The sequence below is a fragment of the Fopius arisanus genome, unplaced genomic scaffold (genome assembly GCF_000806365.1).
Source record: "Fopius arisanus strain USDA-PBARC FA_bdor unplaced genomic scaffold, ASM80636v1 scaffold00007, whole genome shotgun sequence".
Lineage (NCBI taxonomy): Eukaryota > Metazoa > Arthropoda > Insecta > Hymenoptera > Braconidae > Fopius > Fopius arisanus.
Window position 1 is genome coordinate 741,160 of NW_011887746.1, and position 18,257 is coordinate 759,416.

The window sequence follows — 18,257 nt, forward strand, 5'->3', positions numbered from 1 at the left end:
TAAAAGGAAAACAATTCGGCTGAGGTCCAGGATGAATAAATGAGTAAGAAATGATCGTTATGCGGTATATTTCCACTCGCTACCTCGAGGTAACTCAATTACACGTGAAAGCATGCAAACATAATCGGGAGAGTATAGAATTAACCCAGTTTACCATTCTCGCAATAGCCATTAATTAATTTTTTTCTCTCCATTATTTTAATATCCTCAAACTAATGAATCAATATACATTTACATGCAGCCCATCTAAATTATGGCACGCTGATAAGACAAAGTTTTCAATATAATTTACTGTCGATCAATTGAAACTGACAAATTCAAATGAACATAGAAAGATCATCAATTGCGACATTAACATATTTTAATTGACACTGTCTTAGGCGAAAATTATTAAATTAATCATAATGAAAGTAACACAATTATTTCTATCGATTAAATACAATTGGAAGCGTATTTGACACATTAATACAAAAGTACGCACATAATGCAAAAAGGAAAATAGTGATAATAATAAAATAATTATTTATGAAAGATATATCCTCTGAGGAATGAATTCAATAACTAGACATTGTCTACAGTAATTTTTTTGCTGGAGGCACTCGATGATATTTTTACAAATTAGAAAGTGATAATGATCTAGCATCATTGTCTGGAGTGATCATTGTTGCCTGGATAATTCGTTATTGCATCGATCTTATCCCTTTTCTTAGGGCACCTGCCCTGATCCATTATGTACTCTCCAAACTCGCATGTAGGCATTGCACACTCCTTCTTCTGTATGCAACTGAGAACAAAAAAACATGTGCAAGGGGTAATTAATCATCGAGAGGTTGTCGTGAGTCAATGGATCAGTGGGTGACGAATCGAGTTATGAATTTGTGAGATAATTCCCTTTTACTGCGTTTATTTTATGACTATTTCATCATTACTCTCAATTCTCTAGTCCCCACGAGTCAATTGAATTAGAATTAATACAAGAGCCGGAGATATTTTCAGGAGGAGTAATCGATCATTTAGTATTTATAGATTTTCTTGGAAATCATCGAGAAATTCCAAGTGCTTCAGTCCTCGCTCGTCATGGGATTAATTCAAGTGGAATTTTTTCAAGTGTTCTCTTTCAGTTCTGAAGGCCATGGGGGAAAATTTATAAAAATACTTCGGAATTTATTTTCTTTTCTTTCAATTTTGCTTAAAATTTGAAATTTTCATTTACTGTCTGCTCTAATCCCATTAATTAGATCAATTCAATTTTTATTTTAACGGAGAAACAATTGTTATAAGATTTGCTATAGTTTGGCTTGCAATTGCCCGATGTTTCGAAGAAATTACTCACATTCTGTCTCTCACGGAGAAAAAGACTTTTCCTTTTCTTGCAAATACGCACTGCGTGTTGCTCTCGAAGCATTTGCACTGGCACTCACCATCGGAAGTAATTCTCGGTGTGAATTCCGCCGGACATCGACACCTTGAGGAAGTAGAAAAAAAAACCCAGATTATTAAATAAATACTAATGAAGCTGTAACTATTAAAAAAAAACTCCATCAGTCAAGGAATTCACTTAAGATAGACTAACCGCAATAATTGATTCTTTGTTATAATAATTCCTAAAAAAATGTTTTCTAGGCATGAAATACTAAAGACCTTGACAGGCACTCACGTTTTGTTCTGCGGTGAGGGGCCGATATCATGCCCTAGCTGAATCTCATGGTTTTTGCCTTGTAGCTTGTTCATAGTGTTCTCTTCGAACCAATGTCTTTTGATGCACTGGCATTCCGTGTGATTGTGAAACGACAGTTTCTGCACAGTCTTGGGACCCCCAACACGATCTACCTGTAACAAAATCAGATTGATTCATCACGACGACCAAAAGGCATTCGACAGGAACAATGACACGACTCAACAGCTACTCCACCCAACCGCAACAATTCAATTGCCCTTTTCCACGATTAATGTGACAACACCTCAGATAAAGACATTCTCCATCCAGTACTGGCAATTAAATTCACCACCATAATTATTATCATAACCATTACAGAAAACAATGAATGAGCTCATGAGACTGCACGTCCATCATGTGAACCTGCGCCTGCAATTGTCCACAATATCGCAGGGTAAAAAAAATATCGAATGAATTTACAGGTCGACGTTGTCCACGTCGACAGTTACAACGAACTCCATCACGACTTGTCCCTTTTTCTCTTTTTTTTTTATTAATTATTCCGCAGAACCCACACTACGAAAGATATTCCTCTTGCTGAAAAAAATTTCGTAATCAGTGAAATTCTCACAGGATTCAGTTCAATTGGTTATAATTTTATTCAATAACTCTTTTATCTTTACAAGGACGGATCGTAGGACGGATCGTAGATGATACGGAAATAATTGAAAAGGTTTAGTTAAAAAAATCGGTGTGACGGAAAAGTGAATTTTCAAGATAAACCGGATATCGAGTTAATGCATACGACATGGTACCGTCACTGGAGGCAATGATCAAGGGAGTGATGACAGGTAGCTAGTTGCCCTCATTGCCAATATGAAACGTGTAATTTAAGGTGGTAAATAACGATAAAGCGAATGCATAAATCAACGTCTTTGGACGCGCATGAGCTGGATCATGATCTTGCGTACACGCGACGAGGCGTTGAAAACAAACGTTACACACGGAGAGAAATATTTAGTAAAAATTACGGAACTTACAGTTGGCTTACCGATTAGGGGAACGACTTGAAATGTAAGTGGTGGTACCGTAATTTTTCGCTGATAATTCAAATACCAATTACAGAACGCCGCAGAATGATTCCGTGACATCAGGTAGAAATTATGTGACTGTGAATTATATTCAATCAAAATCCCGAGCCGTAATTCCGGAGCGAAATATGACTATAAACTTACATTTTTCAAGTCGATTCCGTAATCGGTAAGCGAACTGAAGGTTCTGTAATTTTTATTAAACATTTCTCTCCGTGCTGGAAGCCATTTCCGCCCGTGACAATTTATCTGGCATCAGGGAACTGCCATTTGAATTTCCCGTAGGGTATTTGCATGGACTCCCAGTGAAATTGCTGCCGCGTGCTTTCTATTATCCGAGATAACCAGACTGTTGGCAGCGGATGGATATGAGTTAGATGAACGCCACTTGAGCTGATTAACCTTTGGTAAAGCCTCGGGTATGTCTTACTCGATAAATCCTCAGGCATCGGATTACCCCGTTCCAAGGATCCACTTCTGCCATGAATTTCCATTTTTATTCCAGATTTTTCCCAAACGTTTTGACCTTCATCCTTGTCCAACTGCTCCCAATAATAATTTATCATTTGAAGACTGCTCCACGTCCATATATAGCCAAAATTCACGTTTTATCATTTTTTTTCCAAATTATCGATGGGATTGATGTTAAAAAATATAACGTTTCGTGGTGGTGCGATAATTTTCATCGTTTTCCTCCACTTTTTGGTGATTCTTTTTAAAAGTTTAGAAAAAACGCTGAAAAATGTTCGCACTGCCTTGAAACATCCAGGGTATTTTGTTATTTTTCCTATTTTTCGGAGATTCATTGAAAACTATCGATCTGATTGGGATATGAAAATATAGCGTTTGTCCGTTACATCATGATTTATCCTTTCATAAAGTTTCATCCCGATACACCAATTGTTATACCTTTTCACAAAAATTTATTGATATTTTATTAAATTTTAGTGAAAAGTTACAAAAATTTACGGTGCAGATTGTCATTCAGTATCAACGAGATAAATTTTCCGATTTTTTATTTCTTCTCCATTCCTCGTGCTCTCACAAGTAATAAACATTGAATGAGTACTAAAATTCCTCTGAATTCTCTCGCAGGTCGTCTCTTACCCGCGAATAAATATATTCACTTCTCCAGTTTCTCTTTATAAAAATGCAGAATCAAGTTTAACTTGCAATTTGAAAAGTCCATTGTCAGCCATTGAAGAGGGAATGAGAGATTAAACGAATGAAACGATCCGACAACAAGCATCAAAGGTCAATGGAGAGACATCGGTTTTCCTGATGATAGAGACTAGATATAAATCCATCTGTCTGCTAGTAGTCTGTCTAGCCAGCTAATAGAGGACATCTATCTTTCCTCTCTAGCCTGAGAACCGGTCGTCCTGGACTTTAGATCGGAATTTCACTAGTGAATTCCTCAACGTCCCCAGGACAGTTCTATCTTCTGGCGATATTGTGGTTCGTATTCGTGGATTCATTGCCCTCCTCTTCTCTTTATTTTAACGATCGTTGTTTATTTATTTATTTATTTATTCCATTCATTGCGTGTGCGTGTCACATACCCCGGGAGAAAAGGATTGTCCATTTACCTTCAATTTGCTTTCCAATCACTTCCGTGATCAAGTCCCCCTTTTATCTCGTTGAACATTAGTTTGCGGAAAGCTGCAATGTTAATTATTTGGACGTTTGTTTTGTTGGTTGAGGCCAACAACGTTGTTGGCAATGCGTTAGCAAACCAGTTTTTCACGTACACTCGTTGCTATATTGCTGGCAATAAAGATATTGTGAAAACAATTGCGTGATAAATTTACCTAATCGGTGTGGACACTCGTTAGCCAAATGACTATTATTCTCGTTAGTCAGTTTTATATTTAGAGTTGCAGAGTGTCGATGGTTTTAAACAATTTTCAATGTTTCTTCACTATTTTTGGGTTTAATTTACGATTTAGAGATGGAGAACTTCCAATGGGTCACAAATACCTCGGAAATAAATATTCGCACACTATTTTCTGGAAAATACTACGGGGTTGTGAAATCTTTGGCTGAGATTTCTGGTGCGTACTTCATTTTTAACAACTGACAGTTACACTGCAATTCGATGTAATTTCGTCACTGGGAGTTTGGAAACTCTAGAAGGTAAATTCTATTTTGATTATTCAGGGTAATGTATTTTTGACAATTTACAGATCATTAAAATTCGATTGTTATTCATCGAAATATCGATAATAGGAAAGAATAATAGGAAAGAATAGATCCCTCAACAAATTGACAGCTCTCGGCTGATGTCTGAAGTCTTCTCTCTGAATTTCCGGATAATAAACTTTAATAAAAATATTTATTGGGAAGAAAAAATAGGACTTCGAGTGTTCCTAGAATGCCGGGATTTATGCAGAGAGTGGAATGTTTTATTGAGCATAAATATTGTTGGAGAACATCTCTGGATGTGAAAGCTCATTACTCATGAGAAAGCTTGAGTGTTGAATATCCGATGTCTTTCCGACACCCGGCAGACGTGACTCGATGGGTAATTCGTGTAGAATGAACAGTAGGAATAGTGCAATGCTTGCAAAAATAGAAATGGCTGTTTGTATGAGCTAGAGTGTCTGGTATGCTCGTGGTTTAACTGCTGATATAACTATTTACGGAGGGATATGAGATACCCTGAGACTATGAGGGGACACCCTACGTGTAGGCGGCGACGTACGAGGTATTATTCTCCATGGGTAATTGAAAAAATTCGTGGACACCTACGTAATTGGATTTTATCAAGATAAAATTCAGCTTTCGCAGTTTAGTGACCAGTTATTGGGATTTGTTAAGCCAGAACTCAGATTTATTCTCACGGAGTGCATCATTTTTATCAAAATCAATTCAATCATTATTTTCATAATAAGTATTTAACAAGTAATTAACAAGTAATTAACAAGTAATTAACAATTGACCATAATTCATGGTAATTCATATAAATTTCAACTGCACAATGCAATTGTATAATTCGTACCGCAATTTTAACGAGTTGAGTATATCCGAATTTCTTGAATAAATAAATAAATTATATGGAAAAAAGGATGAGGGGGATGTGTTAATTAAAATTTGTTTTGTTTAAGTGGAGATGAGTGGATGAGCTAGGAGTGGAGATCTTGTGATCAGATAATTGTCTTTCTCCAAACAGATCACTCTTGTGTGTGGTATGACCCCTGGAGATGCCTCATTTGCTGTATGAATCACGAAGCAACTCCTTTTGATGTCTGTCGACTAAAATAGATATGGTCTAGCGTCTTAATTCCTCTGCATCTCCATCCCAGAGTTTTCGCATCAGTCTGGAATGCACATTCGCCACATACTCACCACAAGTGGTAGTGCAGAATAAAACCGAGTGGTCGGACTTCATTGGACAATAGCTCAACTTCTTTTCATTCTGTGTCAGCTTCAACCTCCCTTGAGCATAATTCTTGGCACAACCATCGAGGCTTTACGAAATTTTAAACTGCAGCTGCCTGCAACGTTCAGTCTCCTTAATGCACTGTCACATATTTTATTTCGTGACCGTCAAGTGCTCTAGCTAACTTGACGAGGAAAATAAAGTCTGTGAGAATTCTATTGAAGAATTTAATGATTTTATTTCAGGTGTTCTGGATGGCTTCGATTCGGAATTATATAAGTTGTCATTAGGATTTTTCAATTCAAGTTTTTTTCAATCGATTTTAATTCACTTTTTTTTTCTATTTAAATTTATTAGTTAATTGTTGGTTGTCTATTCTCTGTACAATATTCGGCAAAAAATTACAACGGTAGACGAATTTTGAATCTCTTGTCTTGAATTTATCGTTGAACCTTTAAAATTTTTTAGAGAAACCGCTAGATTTTCTATAAAATTTTTCCATAAGCATCCGGTTAATCTCCCGAGCACTTTAAACTGGTATCCAATCCCGGAAGGTCTGTATAAGTCTGACACGAAGATGAGATCTGTCACGTCAGAGAAATCTCTCTGACAGATCATCCTTTCTTTCCATTTCTCAAAAGCCTCTAAATTTGGTCCCTAAATTGGTCCCTGCACTTTGAAGCACTTTTTTGCGATAAAACTAATGGTCTCGGGTTAACCGGGGAGGGACGTCATAAATCTGTTGAGGCGATAATCGGAATTTCTTGGGAGCCAGACACCAATGCATTCACCTGAACTTGTCTCTTTTTTTTTTCTTCGTCTCCTGAGCCCTCGAGGTGCTTTCACGTTTAAATCGGAGAGTTAAAATGAAAACGTCAACTGCATCGTTTGTGATTATATGCATGGACACATAATTAAACGAGCTTTCCGCGTCACGTATCACCGGCTGTGGAGATGGAATGAGTTGTCTCCTGGTGGGTCCTCTTTCACGATGTGAAACCATCGTGCTAATACCATAAATCACCGAGTATTTTGGTATCGCGGAAGTGTTCTCCGGGTATTTATGTAACTCGGACTGTCTGGGTGCTCGGGGCAAGGGTGGAATCACCCAGAGGCACCCCAAAATCATCGACTTTTTGACAGAGATTTTTTAGATTTTTTATCTTCCTAATTACCAGCAACTGCTCTCTTGGGAAATTACACTTGAAGGTTCAACCTGTTAATTTCTTGAGTGTTCTGGTAATTTCCCATTTTCAACTCCGCATTTCCTGAATTTTCAGTTAATTAGAAATTCAATTGTAGTTTAAGCTGATTTTTTATGATAGGTATGAATGAAGCTGTCGTTGAGAGATCAATTATTATTTATTATGGAGAACTTGATTTTGTTGAATTTTTAAGATAAATGAAAAATTTAATGATTAATTTCAATTGAAATGGAATTTGAAATCAAATAATGGAAAATTCGGATAACTTTAGGAAAATATTATTCCTAGAACGTCAGCGAACCAAAAAAAAACAGCAAAGTGGAAGAACTCGAATTTTATTTCACGGCTACACGCACAGAAATATTTAGTAAAAATTACCGAACTTTCTGTTCGCTTACCGATTACGGAATCGACTTGAAAAATGTAAATGATGGTATCATAATTTTTCACTGATAATTCGAATAACAATGACGGAAAGCCACAGAAAAATTGTGAGTTTGAATAGAAATGACGTGAAAATTCCGTAAAATTTCCTACAATGACATTTCGCTCTGGAATTACAGAAAAGACACCTAATTTTTATCAAAAAATATTTCTTTCCGTGTATCAAATGTCTAATTCCAGAGAAGGAGAAATATAGTTCTGTGTTATTAACCGCTGTTTTCTCTCATAATATTGATATTTACGGAGCTGAACTTTTTACGGAATCTAATGGTGGGGATCCGGTGGATAAATATTCGGTTAATTCGGGATCAGACCTTGATGGGATGGGAATGAGTTAAAGGGAACATGGGAAAAATTCGGTGGGAAGTGGCGGTGAGTCGGGAAGTAATTCACGAGGGAAATTATACTTTTCATGTCGAGTGGGAAACGTTTCGGTGGTTTTAAAATTTTTTCTTCCCAATTACGTGCAATTATCATCGATAATTGATTATCTGTCACGTAAATTAGTTTTTGCGATGAATTTCGGTATTAATTCTCTCAAAAAACTTAAAATCAATAACTTGAAAGGTTAACTGGCAGAATAAACAATTCCTACCACGGATAATTAAATAAAAAAAACTAATTAAATTATTAAAAATCAAAATTGAATGATTATTGAATTGATGATGAATCGAATTATTTATTCTGGTGGTTGTAAATTGATTTCGAATTTTAGTAAAAATGATAATGATTCAATAATTAGTTTCGAACAATTGCAGTCGGCGATTATCCCCCGATTTTCCGGGTAATTAATTTTATGAAGTCCCCGGAAGCTCATAAAATAGTCGAAAGTCGAGGGTTAATTACCGTTGACGAATCGCGAGTAGGTCGTAAACACTTCCTATGGTACACCTCAGGATCAAACAGTTCCATTGAAATTCTCAACAAGAGCTCAAAACCATTGCCCATCGTCAACCACAACTCGATAATTGGTTCGTCGTAAATCGACCGTTATCACATCAAATATTTCCGGTCCCTGGGTGTCTTCATAAACTTCTTGCCCTACATACACACCAACCACTCACTTATATATCACCTATTTTTATCCTACTCGCCAATGAAATTTAGATTAATTATCATTTCACCCCTGCCAAATAAAATTCAGCAAATTGCTGTACCACTGAAAAAATCATTACCGATAGCGGAATTATTTTCACTTGATCAACAGTCATTGCTCTAAATTGAAAATCATTACTTCAATCCCAACTAATTGGTCAAACATAACGAGGGAATTAATTGCGCTGACCTATTTTTCAATTAATTCACTCCATGTCCAGTTGAAAAATCTTATAATTCTATTATAAAATCAATGGTAATTGTGAATATTAGCTCAATAATTATTCTAATTATAATTATAGCGTTGAAATTATTGCAATTTTAATAGCCATCATAATTCCATTCAATATTCACGCAATTATTTGATTTCCAAGGGATTGTTCAATAATAAATAAGAGATCTACTGCGCACCCCATGCGCCGAATTCGAATTTCGACTTCGGATTCGGAATAAGGAATTTAATTCAATAAGGAATCAGTCTTACGAGTTTCGACTCAGGCGCACTTCATTTACGTATCTCTGGTTTCATGATAAGGAATGTTAGTAATAGTTTGACAATGCAATGTAGAATAGAATAAATAAATACATACGAAGAAGGAGAGCTCAACTGGACGGTATTGTTTTGGTATGCAGGTGAAAATGTCTGATCCACAGCATCCGGTGTCATCTGAACATCTGTGAAGGATTACGCAGCGTGGAATGTATGTTACTGATGCATCTGCATAAAACTTCTGCACAGGTATGATTCGAGCTCTCGGCCATTGGCATTTGCCTTCTGTTAGTACTTTCCTTGCATGCTGTATGGCCGCTCTGGTCATGCCAGCTGGAGATGAAAAAATATTATTTTATGGGTGAGTAAATGCCTTCCTATCAAAGTAAATGAATTATTTTTATGCTGAGCAATGGGAAAGTTGACTTCGGGGTATGTGGACCAGTTTTTGAAGATATCCAAGTACTCGGGCATTTTTTTTTCATTGCTATTCCTCTCTGCATTTATCATCGAACATCACATCTTCTTTTTACCATTCATTAAAATGTAATTTTCATTTTAATTTGTTATTCATTGAACATTTTTTGCTATTTAAGGAATCCCACTTTTTTCAGGAGAATTTCAGAATTTATTGCCGGGCTTCGAGGTAACGAGACATTTAGTCATGAGATACAATTTAGTGATGAGATACAATTCAGTGATGATTATTAATAAAAAAAAACATTTTTTTGTGGGAATAGTTCTCAAGGATTGTAGGATTTCAAGTAAATCCTTGATTATGCTCGCATTAAAAATAACCAGTCTAGGTATTAAATTCCGATATTGCCATCTCATCGAGAAATTACTCACACACTGTACCCCATAATCAATGATTTGTCATTTCAACACAGTTCACAGCGAACCGACCGGATAGAAAACCCCATTGCAGCAATCGTCTTGCTGAACTTTTATTATATTCCCCGTGTCAAGGTGCAGAGATAATCGAGTACATTCATAATCCCGTGCTACCACACTTTATTGCAGATGCTGAACTTTATTAATTCACACTGTGAAATCAATTTGTTACTCAAGACAACTTGAATCGCTCAGGGCATTCACTAAAATCTCGTACGCCCACGTAATAACACTCGTTGTTCGAGCTTTCACCAATCATCTTCATTGAATTGTACTTATGAAACGGTGGGATTATATTTTTTTTTCATCGTGTGGATTACATGGCATTATGTACCAACCAAATTTTTCATTGAAGAACTTTCCTATTGCTCGAGGAAATGTGAAATCAAATTTTCAATTGCAAAAAGACATGACTTTCAGACAGAATCATTTATTCCTCGAAACTTTCGATCTAGCCTCTCAAATCTCAAAATCAACAATTATTTCCCTCAAGCCAATTCAATAATAATAATAGTAATAGTGGTGATGATAATGGGAATAATAGAATAATCAAATTCACTTTCATGTTTCATGTCATGTTTCGTCCACAATTTTTGGGAAATTGAAAATTTGTAGAAGAATAATAGAATAAATAGGATGAAGGATAAATAGTTGAATTGGATATTGTGATTTTTAGATTGGAGATATTTTTTCAATTGATCAGAATGGAGGCGTTACCGTTGTTCCTGTCCGGACGCGAACTGGTCAATTCCCTGGTCGCGTATTTCTGACCACTTCGCATCGGTCGTAATCCATTATGGGAATTCTCTTGCGAGATAGTCGTGTTATTATGGCCATCGTAAGGTTTCTGGATGTTAATGGTGATGTTGAGCCTTGAAGATGTTTTCACTGGCAGCGTGGGTGCTGATCCTATTGGATCTTGAGTTTTGTAGTCCGGCGCGGTTGTAATCAACGGATACTCCTCAACAGAAGGAAAATCACAGCTTTCATTAGAGACAAAATGTCAAGCATCAACTTACCAATCAGTTCAGTTAAAATAAAACCAAAAGCCCAAATAAAACATTCAATAATTGGAAATTAAATGAAAAAATTATTAAACTGCTGGGGTACAATTTGGAATGGAAGACTTTTCGTATCTGATAAATTCCAAGGGACTAGAAAAATTGTAGCTATCGGCCTTATTGTAATCATCATCGTTCATTATCATCCTTGTCATAATATTTGTCGCAGTGCATGAAGGTCTGAGATCTTGGAGAGAGCTACTGTATATTATAATCTTTTATTTGCACAAGACACATCCGCACGGGACATGTGTAGTCTTTCATAGTCCGCCGACAAATAGAAACAATTTCAATGTTACAGTCTCATATATTAAACTGAACCGGTCGAACCGTCTTATTGAACCAGAGCCACTTTTTCTGGACACTTGACATCAATTTTTCATCATTTTTTGCACTCATTTTGCTGCCACAGTGCCAGCTTGTTCGTCACACGTCTGTAAATCTACTGTTTTTTTATCATTTCTTTTTTTTTTTCAGGGAAAAAAACAATGTAACGAAGCGTTGGAACAGGAATAAAAAAAGTTTTATGCGGCCTTAACTACCGGCACTTGCGACTTTCCCCTGCATTATTTTAGCCGAGACCACCCAAAAACTGATTCACCCTGTATCATAGATGTAATTATCTCCTCCAATCGATAAAATCACGAAGTAAAAACAATTCATCAATTCATTCATTTATTTTATTCTAAAGAATTTCAGTAGAAAAAAATAATAAATGTCAATTGAAAAATAAATAATCCGTGAATATTCCCTCTGAATGACTCAAGACCAGCAGAATTTAAAATGAAATTCCCGAGTAACAAATGGATTTCTCATTGAAATATCCCCGTCTTCGCATAATTTCAAGAGCTGTCAAACTTGATGATTTCCCCTCATTAATTCCTCATCAGCAAATCGCATTAATGAAAGTCAAACAAACGAAATATCCGCATAAGTCATAGAGCCGCGGCAATCAATTACCGATTCCATTGAAAAATAATATGTTAAATGACTGAATTAACCAAACACCCACGCGTGCAGAATGCGGCGCGTTGAATGCGGGTGGAGTAACTATTAAATTAACATTCGTGCATCAGATATGGTATCCCCGATGCATCAGACAATGACTAGTACCGGGTTCTTGAGTCTCGAAGGCAATGCCGATTGCATCCTGGATAGTCTGTCAGCGATGAAGACCACCCACGGAGCACCCATAAACCATCCTCCAGTCCATGGGCACCTCTCGAGGAAGGCTAAATCACGAGGCAGTAAAAATTGCGAAAAACTCCCCCCGAGAATCTTAAATATTTCTTGAAAATTCCCGATTGCCCCCAGTTTGAATTCAATTTCAATCAAAATCCCTCACTAAATTGTTCACTGAAAAAATTTCAGAACACTGGATTATTCTTGCTAGTTAGTATTTGATTTTATTATTAATTTTGTTTGTTCTCGATTTTTTAGTTATTATTATTAATTGTGGGGGCGGTATTTCGAGAATTTTGAAAGAGATAAAGAGATATTGCACTTTATGCGAGTACCTCGGGCGTGTTTTAATGATATCACTCTGACTCATCACTGATATTTTTATATCGACGGATTTTTATCGAAAATCTGTGGTATCGAAGTTGCGCGGTGATAAGGAATGGAATCAAAAGACGTTGTACCTTACAGAGCGAAGGAATTCGACACGAGTAACAGAAGGCCTTGAGTTAGGAAAATTTTCAGGAAAATTTTCAACAATTTCCAAATTTGCAAAATCGAATTACCATAATAATAATAATAATTATTATTATTAAGTGACGAATTATGTTCTTGAATTTCGGATAATATCAAATCGGGAATTCCGTATTTGCAATTAATTTCTCCATTTAATTGTAGATTATCGATGAGAAAATTATTGAATTTACAATTTTGAAATAATACAGATTTTGCAAAAGAGTATATATATATATATATATATATGATTGATATATATATGATATATTGATATATTAATATATATATTAATATATCAATATATATATATATATATATATACTCTTTTGATATTCGATCAACTGCAAAATCTGTATTATTTCAAAATTGTAAATTCAAGAACTTTCTCATCGATAATCTACAATTAAATGGAGAAATTAATTGCAAATACGGAATACCCGATTTGATATTATCCGCAATTGAAGAACATAATTCGGCACTTCATTCTTTCATTATCTTCTTCCCAGTAAATCTAATAATTATCCCAATGTCACACTTTACGCTTTACAAAGTCCTACCTGACGAATAATTGTGCTGAATTTCTCACAACTCAGAAATTAAATTCGAGCGATAAAAAGGTGCAATGAAATTTCTGGAAGGCAATAAAGAATACAAAAAATCTGGTGACGATTGATTAATGTTGCAGTGAAAAAATAATTCCAGTGGATTATCCATGAAGCTCTACATCAAAGGGATTTTCTCAGCAACTTTTTAATCTTCATCTTTGTTCTGATTTTGATGAGAGCGAAGCCGGAGGGAACTAGAGAAAATGTAAATAAGTTAAATTGGTTGTATATGAAGAGGAGAACCCAGTGCGAAATATGCAGCTATTCCAAGAATGAAAATACCAGGCGCTGCCAGGCTGTCTGCTGCTAACACCCATGACACACAGTGGCACGTGCTTCTTCAGAAAGACCATTCCATCAAAGGAATTAATGTACAAAAAATTAATCACTAATAATAATTAGCAAACACCAAATAATCATGACTGCCTAAAAAAAAAATCAACTCATCCAATCAGGCATTTACCAGGAAAAACCTCTGGACAATGAAATTTTTTCTAAATGCCCTGGAGTTCTCAATGGATCTTCCCCCAAGAAAAATGGAATCACTGGAAAATTCAATCGACCAGACGACCCCACGAGAAATCTAATTGCCAACCATGTGCTGCCACGATTGGCAGTGTCAATCCAATAAAAAAACCCGAATCACAACTCTCGATTCCTTCAATCGCTCTGGATTATAAAACCGTCAGAAGAAATTGGAGGATAAAGAATGGGCTCGGTGATGTGCACCAGCTGAATATAAAGCATGGAAGTGCGTACTATCCCATTGAATGAGGTCATCTGTGTATTAAGTACGAACACTTGACAAATGTTATGACCATTAATAAAGAAAAGGTGCAGCGACACCATGACATCATCTCTTATTCACGCCTTTTAGAAGAATGACACTCGATGTGTCGAACACTCCTTAGAAAGTTCCGAGGGATAACAAGTGTTCAAATAATTTCACTTTTTACCGACAATTACCCTCCACCCCAGACATTTGCGCATTATAATTGTTCGTCATTTAAATTCCTAAATGATAACATGATATTTCATTTAGAGGCTGTCGAGATCGTCATGATTTCATGATTCTTATTCGAAGATCATTGCTCTTTGGGGCTTCCTGTTGTTGTCATGAAGTCGTTAAATTTTTATTGCAAATCTTTTGTGGCATCTTTTGTGGAATCTTTTGTGGAATCACAATTAATAATTCAGATATGTCTCTCTTCCATCTTTGTGTCTTCATGAATGATTCATTATTACCCACGCAGTCTCCTTTGGGGAAGGCGTTTTGTTGCAGGATACGTCGGGGATACCGTTATCGTCGTCGTTTTTCAGTAATTACCTTGGGAAAAACGTGTGTTAAGATGAGGGGAGGTGGTTCGAGTACTTGAATAGCAGATTGCACTGTCTGGGTGCTGAAATGAATTATGAATTTCGAAGGGATTGTCTCGGTGGGACTGGAGAAAAGGGAGAGTCTTCCCAAAATTTAACAAAAAATCCAAGAAAATCAATCGCCATTACAAATTTAAAATTATTATTCTGAATTATCCCCAGATAATCGATTACTTCTAGAGAAAAATATCGAGACAATTCCCGCCGGGAAATCAATTTTTTTGTATTACATGATGACGAATTATTAATTTAAGATAAATTATTCTTCGGCGTACATTTTTTTTATAATCTTCATTTTATATTTTGAAACCGAAATTTCGGTGTTGCCGTTGATTAGTCTTAATCTCTAATTGTTCAATTGAATTTTTCTACGAGTCGTTCAGTAATTTTGAGTATTTTCGTGTGAACATTCGAATTAATCCCGTCAATTAAATGGAAATAGCAATCAGACACTTCGCCGCGACGCTAGTGTCGCCGAGATTCATTCTAATGAAGGTATTAATATTCTACCGGTTCTGGGATGTTAATGGATATTTATGGGTTTTTCAATTTAATGTGACGCGCCGGTGGTTAACACACACCCACGACGAGAATTCCTGATATGTATTTAATAATTTACTGCCCAGAGAACAAAGAAGACAATATTTCAAATCTTGTCTGACCTTAGGGGCCAATGTTACATATTGTAATTTCAAGGGGTTCCGCGCGTTTTTATATCCCTCAAACGTTTGTCCCATCACGTACGGAATTCGTGACTCAAATTCACTCTCAGATCCCCAAAAAACCCCGAAATTCGCCGCTGAATGAAAGACAAACAACTTCGATAATCCGCCAGTAGTAAATATTATCACGTCTTTCTTCTGGATAAATAACCCCGAAATCCGCGAATTCTCCAGGTTTTTCCCTCAACTGATGAGTCAGAATGGAATATAATCGAGTAAAATGCAAAGATTTTGTTCAACGCGACGAGTCAGTGAAAATCGATCTACATTTAACAAATGCCTAGATATTCTGAGAACCAGATCTTAATAAGAAATGACTCATTTAGTACTATCGGGGCATTAAATTGACAAGAAAACATCTTTATCACTCGTCAGCGCTCAATCATTAATTTCGCGGATCTTCAAAATGTATCCAGAAAATTAATCCATCCATAAATTAATAATTTTTGAATGACAAAATTTTCTGAAATTTCCTGGGAATTGAGAGGTAAAAAACTAAAAATTTTCCGAACTCAGTCCTGATTGGTGCTCACGAATTGCCAAAACAGAAAGAGTGCAAAAGCTGGAAAAATCAATGTCAAATAATTTCCGTGATCTTTTTGCCAAGTGCCATCAAAGAGTCTCAGCAATCTAGCCCCGAGTGACTTGACCTCGTCGTACGTCGGGTCACCGGCGCGACTATCACCCAGAGGCCACGGTGTCGCCCCTCCAACAAGACCAACCAAACAAAACGAGAAAAAACAAAAAGCCAGAGAAAAACCAAAAAAACGCCTGATCCCACAACCCCTCAACCTACCACCTGGATAACGGTACTCCTGCTGAGTTCACCTGCCTCTTCCTCGTCCACGTATCCCTCGACATCGTCATACGCATCACCGTAATCAGAATCAGAACTCTTCAATTCAGGTATATTCCCTTTCTTCGTTTCTTGCCCTTTCCGCTCCTCACTTACCTCTTGCTTCGTTTTCTCCTTCAACACCACAGGGAAATTAGTCCCATTGAACATGAAATTCCCATAAACATCCTGCGTGAGAAACATCTCAATTCCCTGCTGAGTCTTCGTGTTCTTTCGTTTAGTGGAAATCCTATTATCATTGCGATCCTCCTCCTGAGTGAGTCTCTTGATGATTTCCTCATAAGTCATGTACGGTGGTTTTTCCTCATCATCGCTGATATCCTCGTAGTAATCATCATTGCTTCCCTCCAACTTGTCAATCGTGATATCAGCAAGACCATATTGCTCGAGCTCCTTCCATATGTCCTCATCATCATCGTCCTTTATGCTCTCCTTCAGATCATCGCTCCTCCACTTTCTCTCCGAGGTCTTCCCTCTGCCATACCCATCATCACCGTCCATGTCATCATCATCGTCGTAGTTCTTGTGCCAAGACTTCCTTCGAGACCATGTCTTGGGAGTGCCCAGCTTCCTGTTACCATTGCTCCACGAGTTTCTCGAGCTCGTGGATAGCGGATGCTCATGGTGGGAATGATGATGATGATGACGATGATGGCCTCGGGCTGTCGGCTTCACACCCGATGATACGCGAGTCCTCGAGCGATGATGATCACTGTTGTATTTCAAGTTCAGGCGTGTCCTCTGATCCCAGCCGATATCGAACCAGTGACTCCTCTGGTGACGGTGATCCGGCCTGTCGTTATCATCGTCATCCTCATCCTCATCATCGTCATCGTCATCGTATTCGTTTACTGGTATTGGCTTCTTGGGGTCCTTTTCATCCTTCTGCATCGCTTCGTACGGCTGGAAGTCTTTATTGTCGTCTTTGTCATCGTCAGGGGTCAAGTGCTTTTGCATTTTCAGGGGGTGACGGATCGGCTGCTCCTGGTGGTGGTGCCTGGGGCTGTGCCTAATTGATACTATTTTCGCACCGCGATGCCGCTCCTCTGTAAGCAACGGTCCGGCTAGCGTCAGCAGTATCAGCGCGATTTGAAGAACGGTGTTCATCTCGATTTTAGGGGACGATTACATTATAACGGACGGGGGGTCTTCACCTCGGTTTTTGCACATCCCCGCGTGACGTTACAGGGGGCGCATTATTTTTTCTTTCTTCGGGTATTTTTTAACACTCTAGAAACACTTCGGGGAAGATGCACTCTAGATGCACATGTCGGACACTTTTGGCAGAGCCCCGCGTGTCCTCGATTTTCAACGCGATTTTTTTTTTAATTACCGATTTGATGGGATTGAACGCGATGTAATTGGAGTGGATAATTGGAAGACGATTCTTTTATTTTTTTTATCTTCTCGCTGGGTTGGGTATTTTGTCGCGGGATTTTTTGCGAGTTTGACAGGTTTTGCCGGGGTTGTACACCCAATCGTATCGCGTACCGAATGTCGCGGACGACTGAGTCTGCGTCGACCTGCCGGCGAGGAGAACGCGAAACCCAAAGCGCATGCGTCATGCAGTCGAATCACCCCCGCCACTTCCCCAGCGGTTGTTCCAATCCACAATTGGGATTGGTGCAACAGTCAGATAATAAACAATAATCCATGGAAAAAAAAAATTTTCCATCTTCATCA

At 37.4% G+C, this 18,257-nt stretch overlaps 1 protein-coding gene and 1 long non-coding RNA gene across 5 annotated transcripts; one reads left to right on the top strand and one right to left on the bottom strand.

The window, feature by feature from the left end:
- Nucleotides 1–51: 51 nt before the first annotated feature.
- On the bottom strand, nucleotides 52–18,091 carry LOC105273807 (uncharacterized). Of its 3 annotated transcripts, none has more exons than XM_011316443.1 (6): nucleotides 16,671–18,091; nucleotides 10,976–11,216; nucleotides 9,465–9,697; nucleotides 1,658–1,830; nucleotides 1,334–1,465; nucleotides 52–784 (listed from the first exon to the last, which is right to left on the bottom strand). In XM_011316443.1, exons 1-6 carry the CDS (start codon nucleotides 17,679–17,681, stop codon nucleotides 643–645), a joined length of 1,932 nt encoding a protein of 643 aa, XP_011314745.1. In that variant the 5' UTR covers nucleotides 17,682–18,091; the 3' UTR covers nucleotides 52–642. The 3 variants fall into 3 exon arrangements, with proteins under 3 accessions (XP_011314745.1, XP_011314744.1, XP_011314743.1); XM_011316442.1 differs by having other exon boundaries at nucleotides 16,515–18,091; XM_011316441.1 differs by having other exon boundaries at nucleotides 10,976–11,219; nucleotides 16,515–18,091.
- Nucleotides 2,195–9,593, top strand: LOC105273806 (uncharacterized). 2 transcript variants are annotated; one of them, XR_892943.1, is made up of 5 exons: nucleotides 2,195–3,167; nucleotides 3,844–4,206; nucleotides 4,698–4,884; nucleotides 4,978–5,272; nucleotides 5,921–7,106. It is a non-coding gene; the product is annotated as an uncharacterized lncRNA (long non-coding RNA). The 2 variants fall into 2 exon arrangements; XR_892944.1 differs by lacking the exons at nucleotides 4,978–5,272; nucleotides 5,921–7,106 and adding an exon at nucleotides 9,508–9,593.
- Nucleotides 18,092–18,257: the final 166 nt, after the last annotated feature.

What these genes read in the sequence shown, in the direction of transcription:
- LOC105273807 (XM_011316441.1), bottom strand. Translation starts at nt 17,681, where the DNA reads ATGAACACCGTTCTTCAAATCGCGCTGATACTGCTGACGCTAGCCGGA. An exon ending in GCGTCCGGACAGGAACAACG is followed by an intron (nt 9,698 to 10,975) that starts GTAACGCCTCCA and finishes TTTCATCTCCAG; the next exon opens with CTGGCATGACCAGAGCGGCC. An exon ending in TTCTCCGTGAGAGACAGAAT is followed by an intron (nt 785 to 1,333) that starts GTGAGTAATTTC and finishes TTTTGTTCTCAG; the next exon opens with TTGCATACAGAAGAAGGAGT.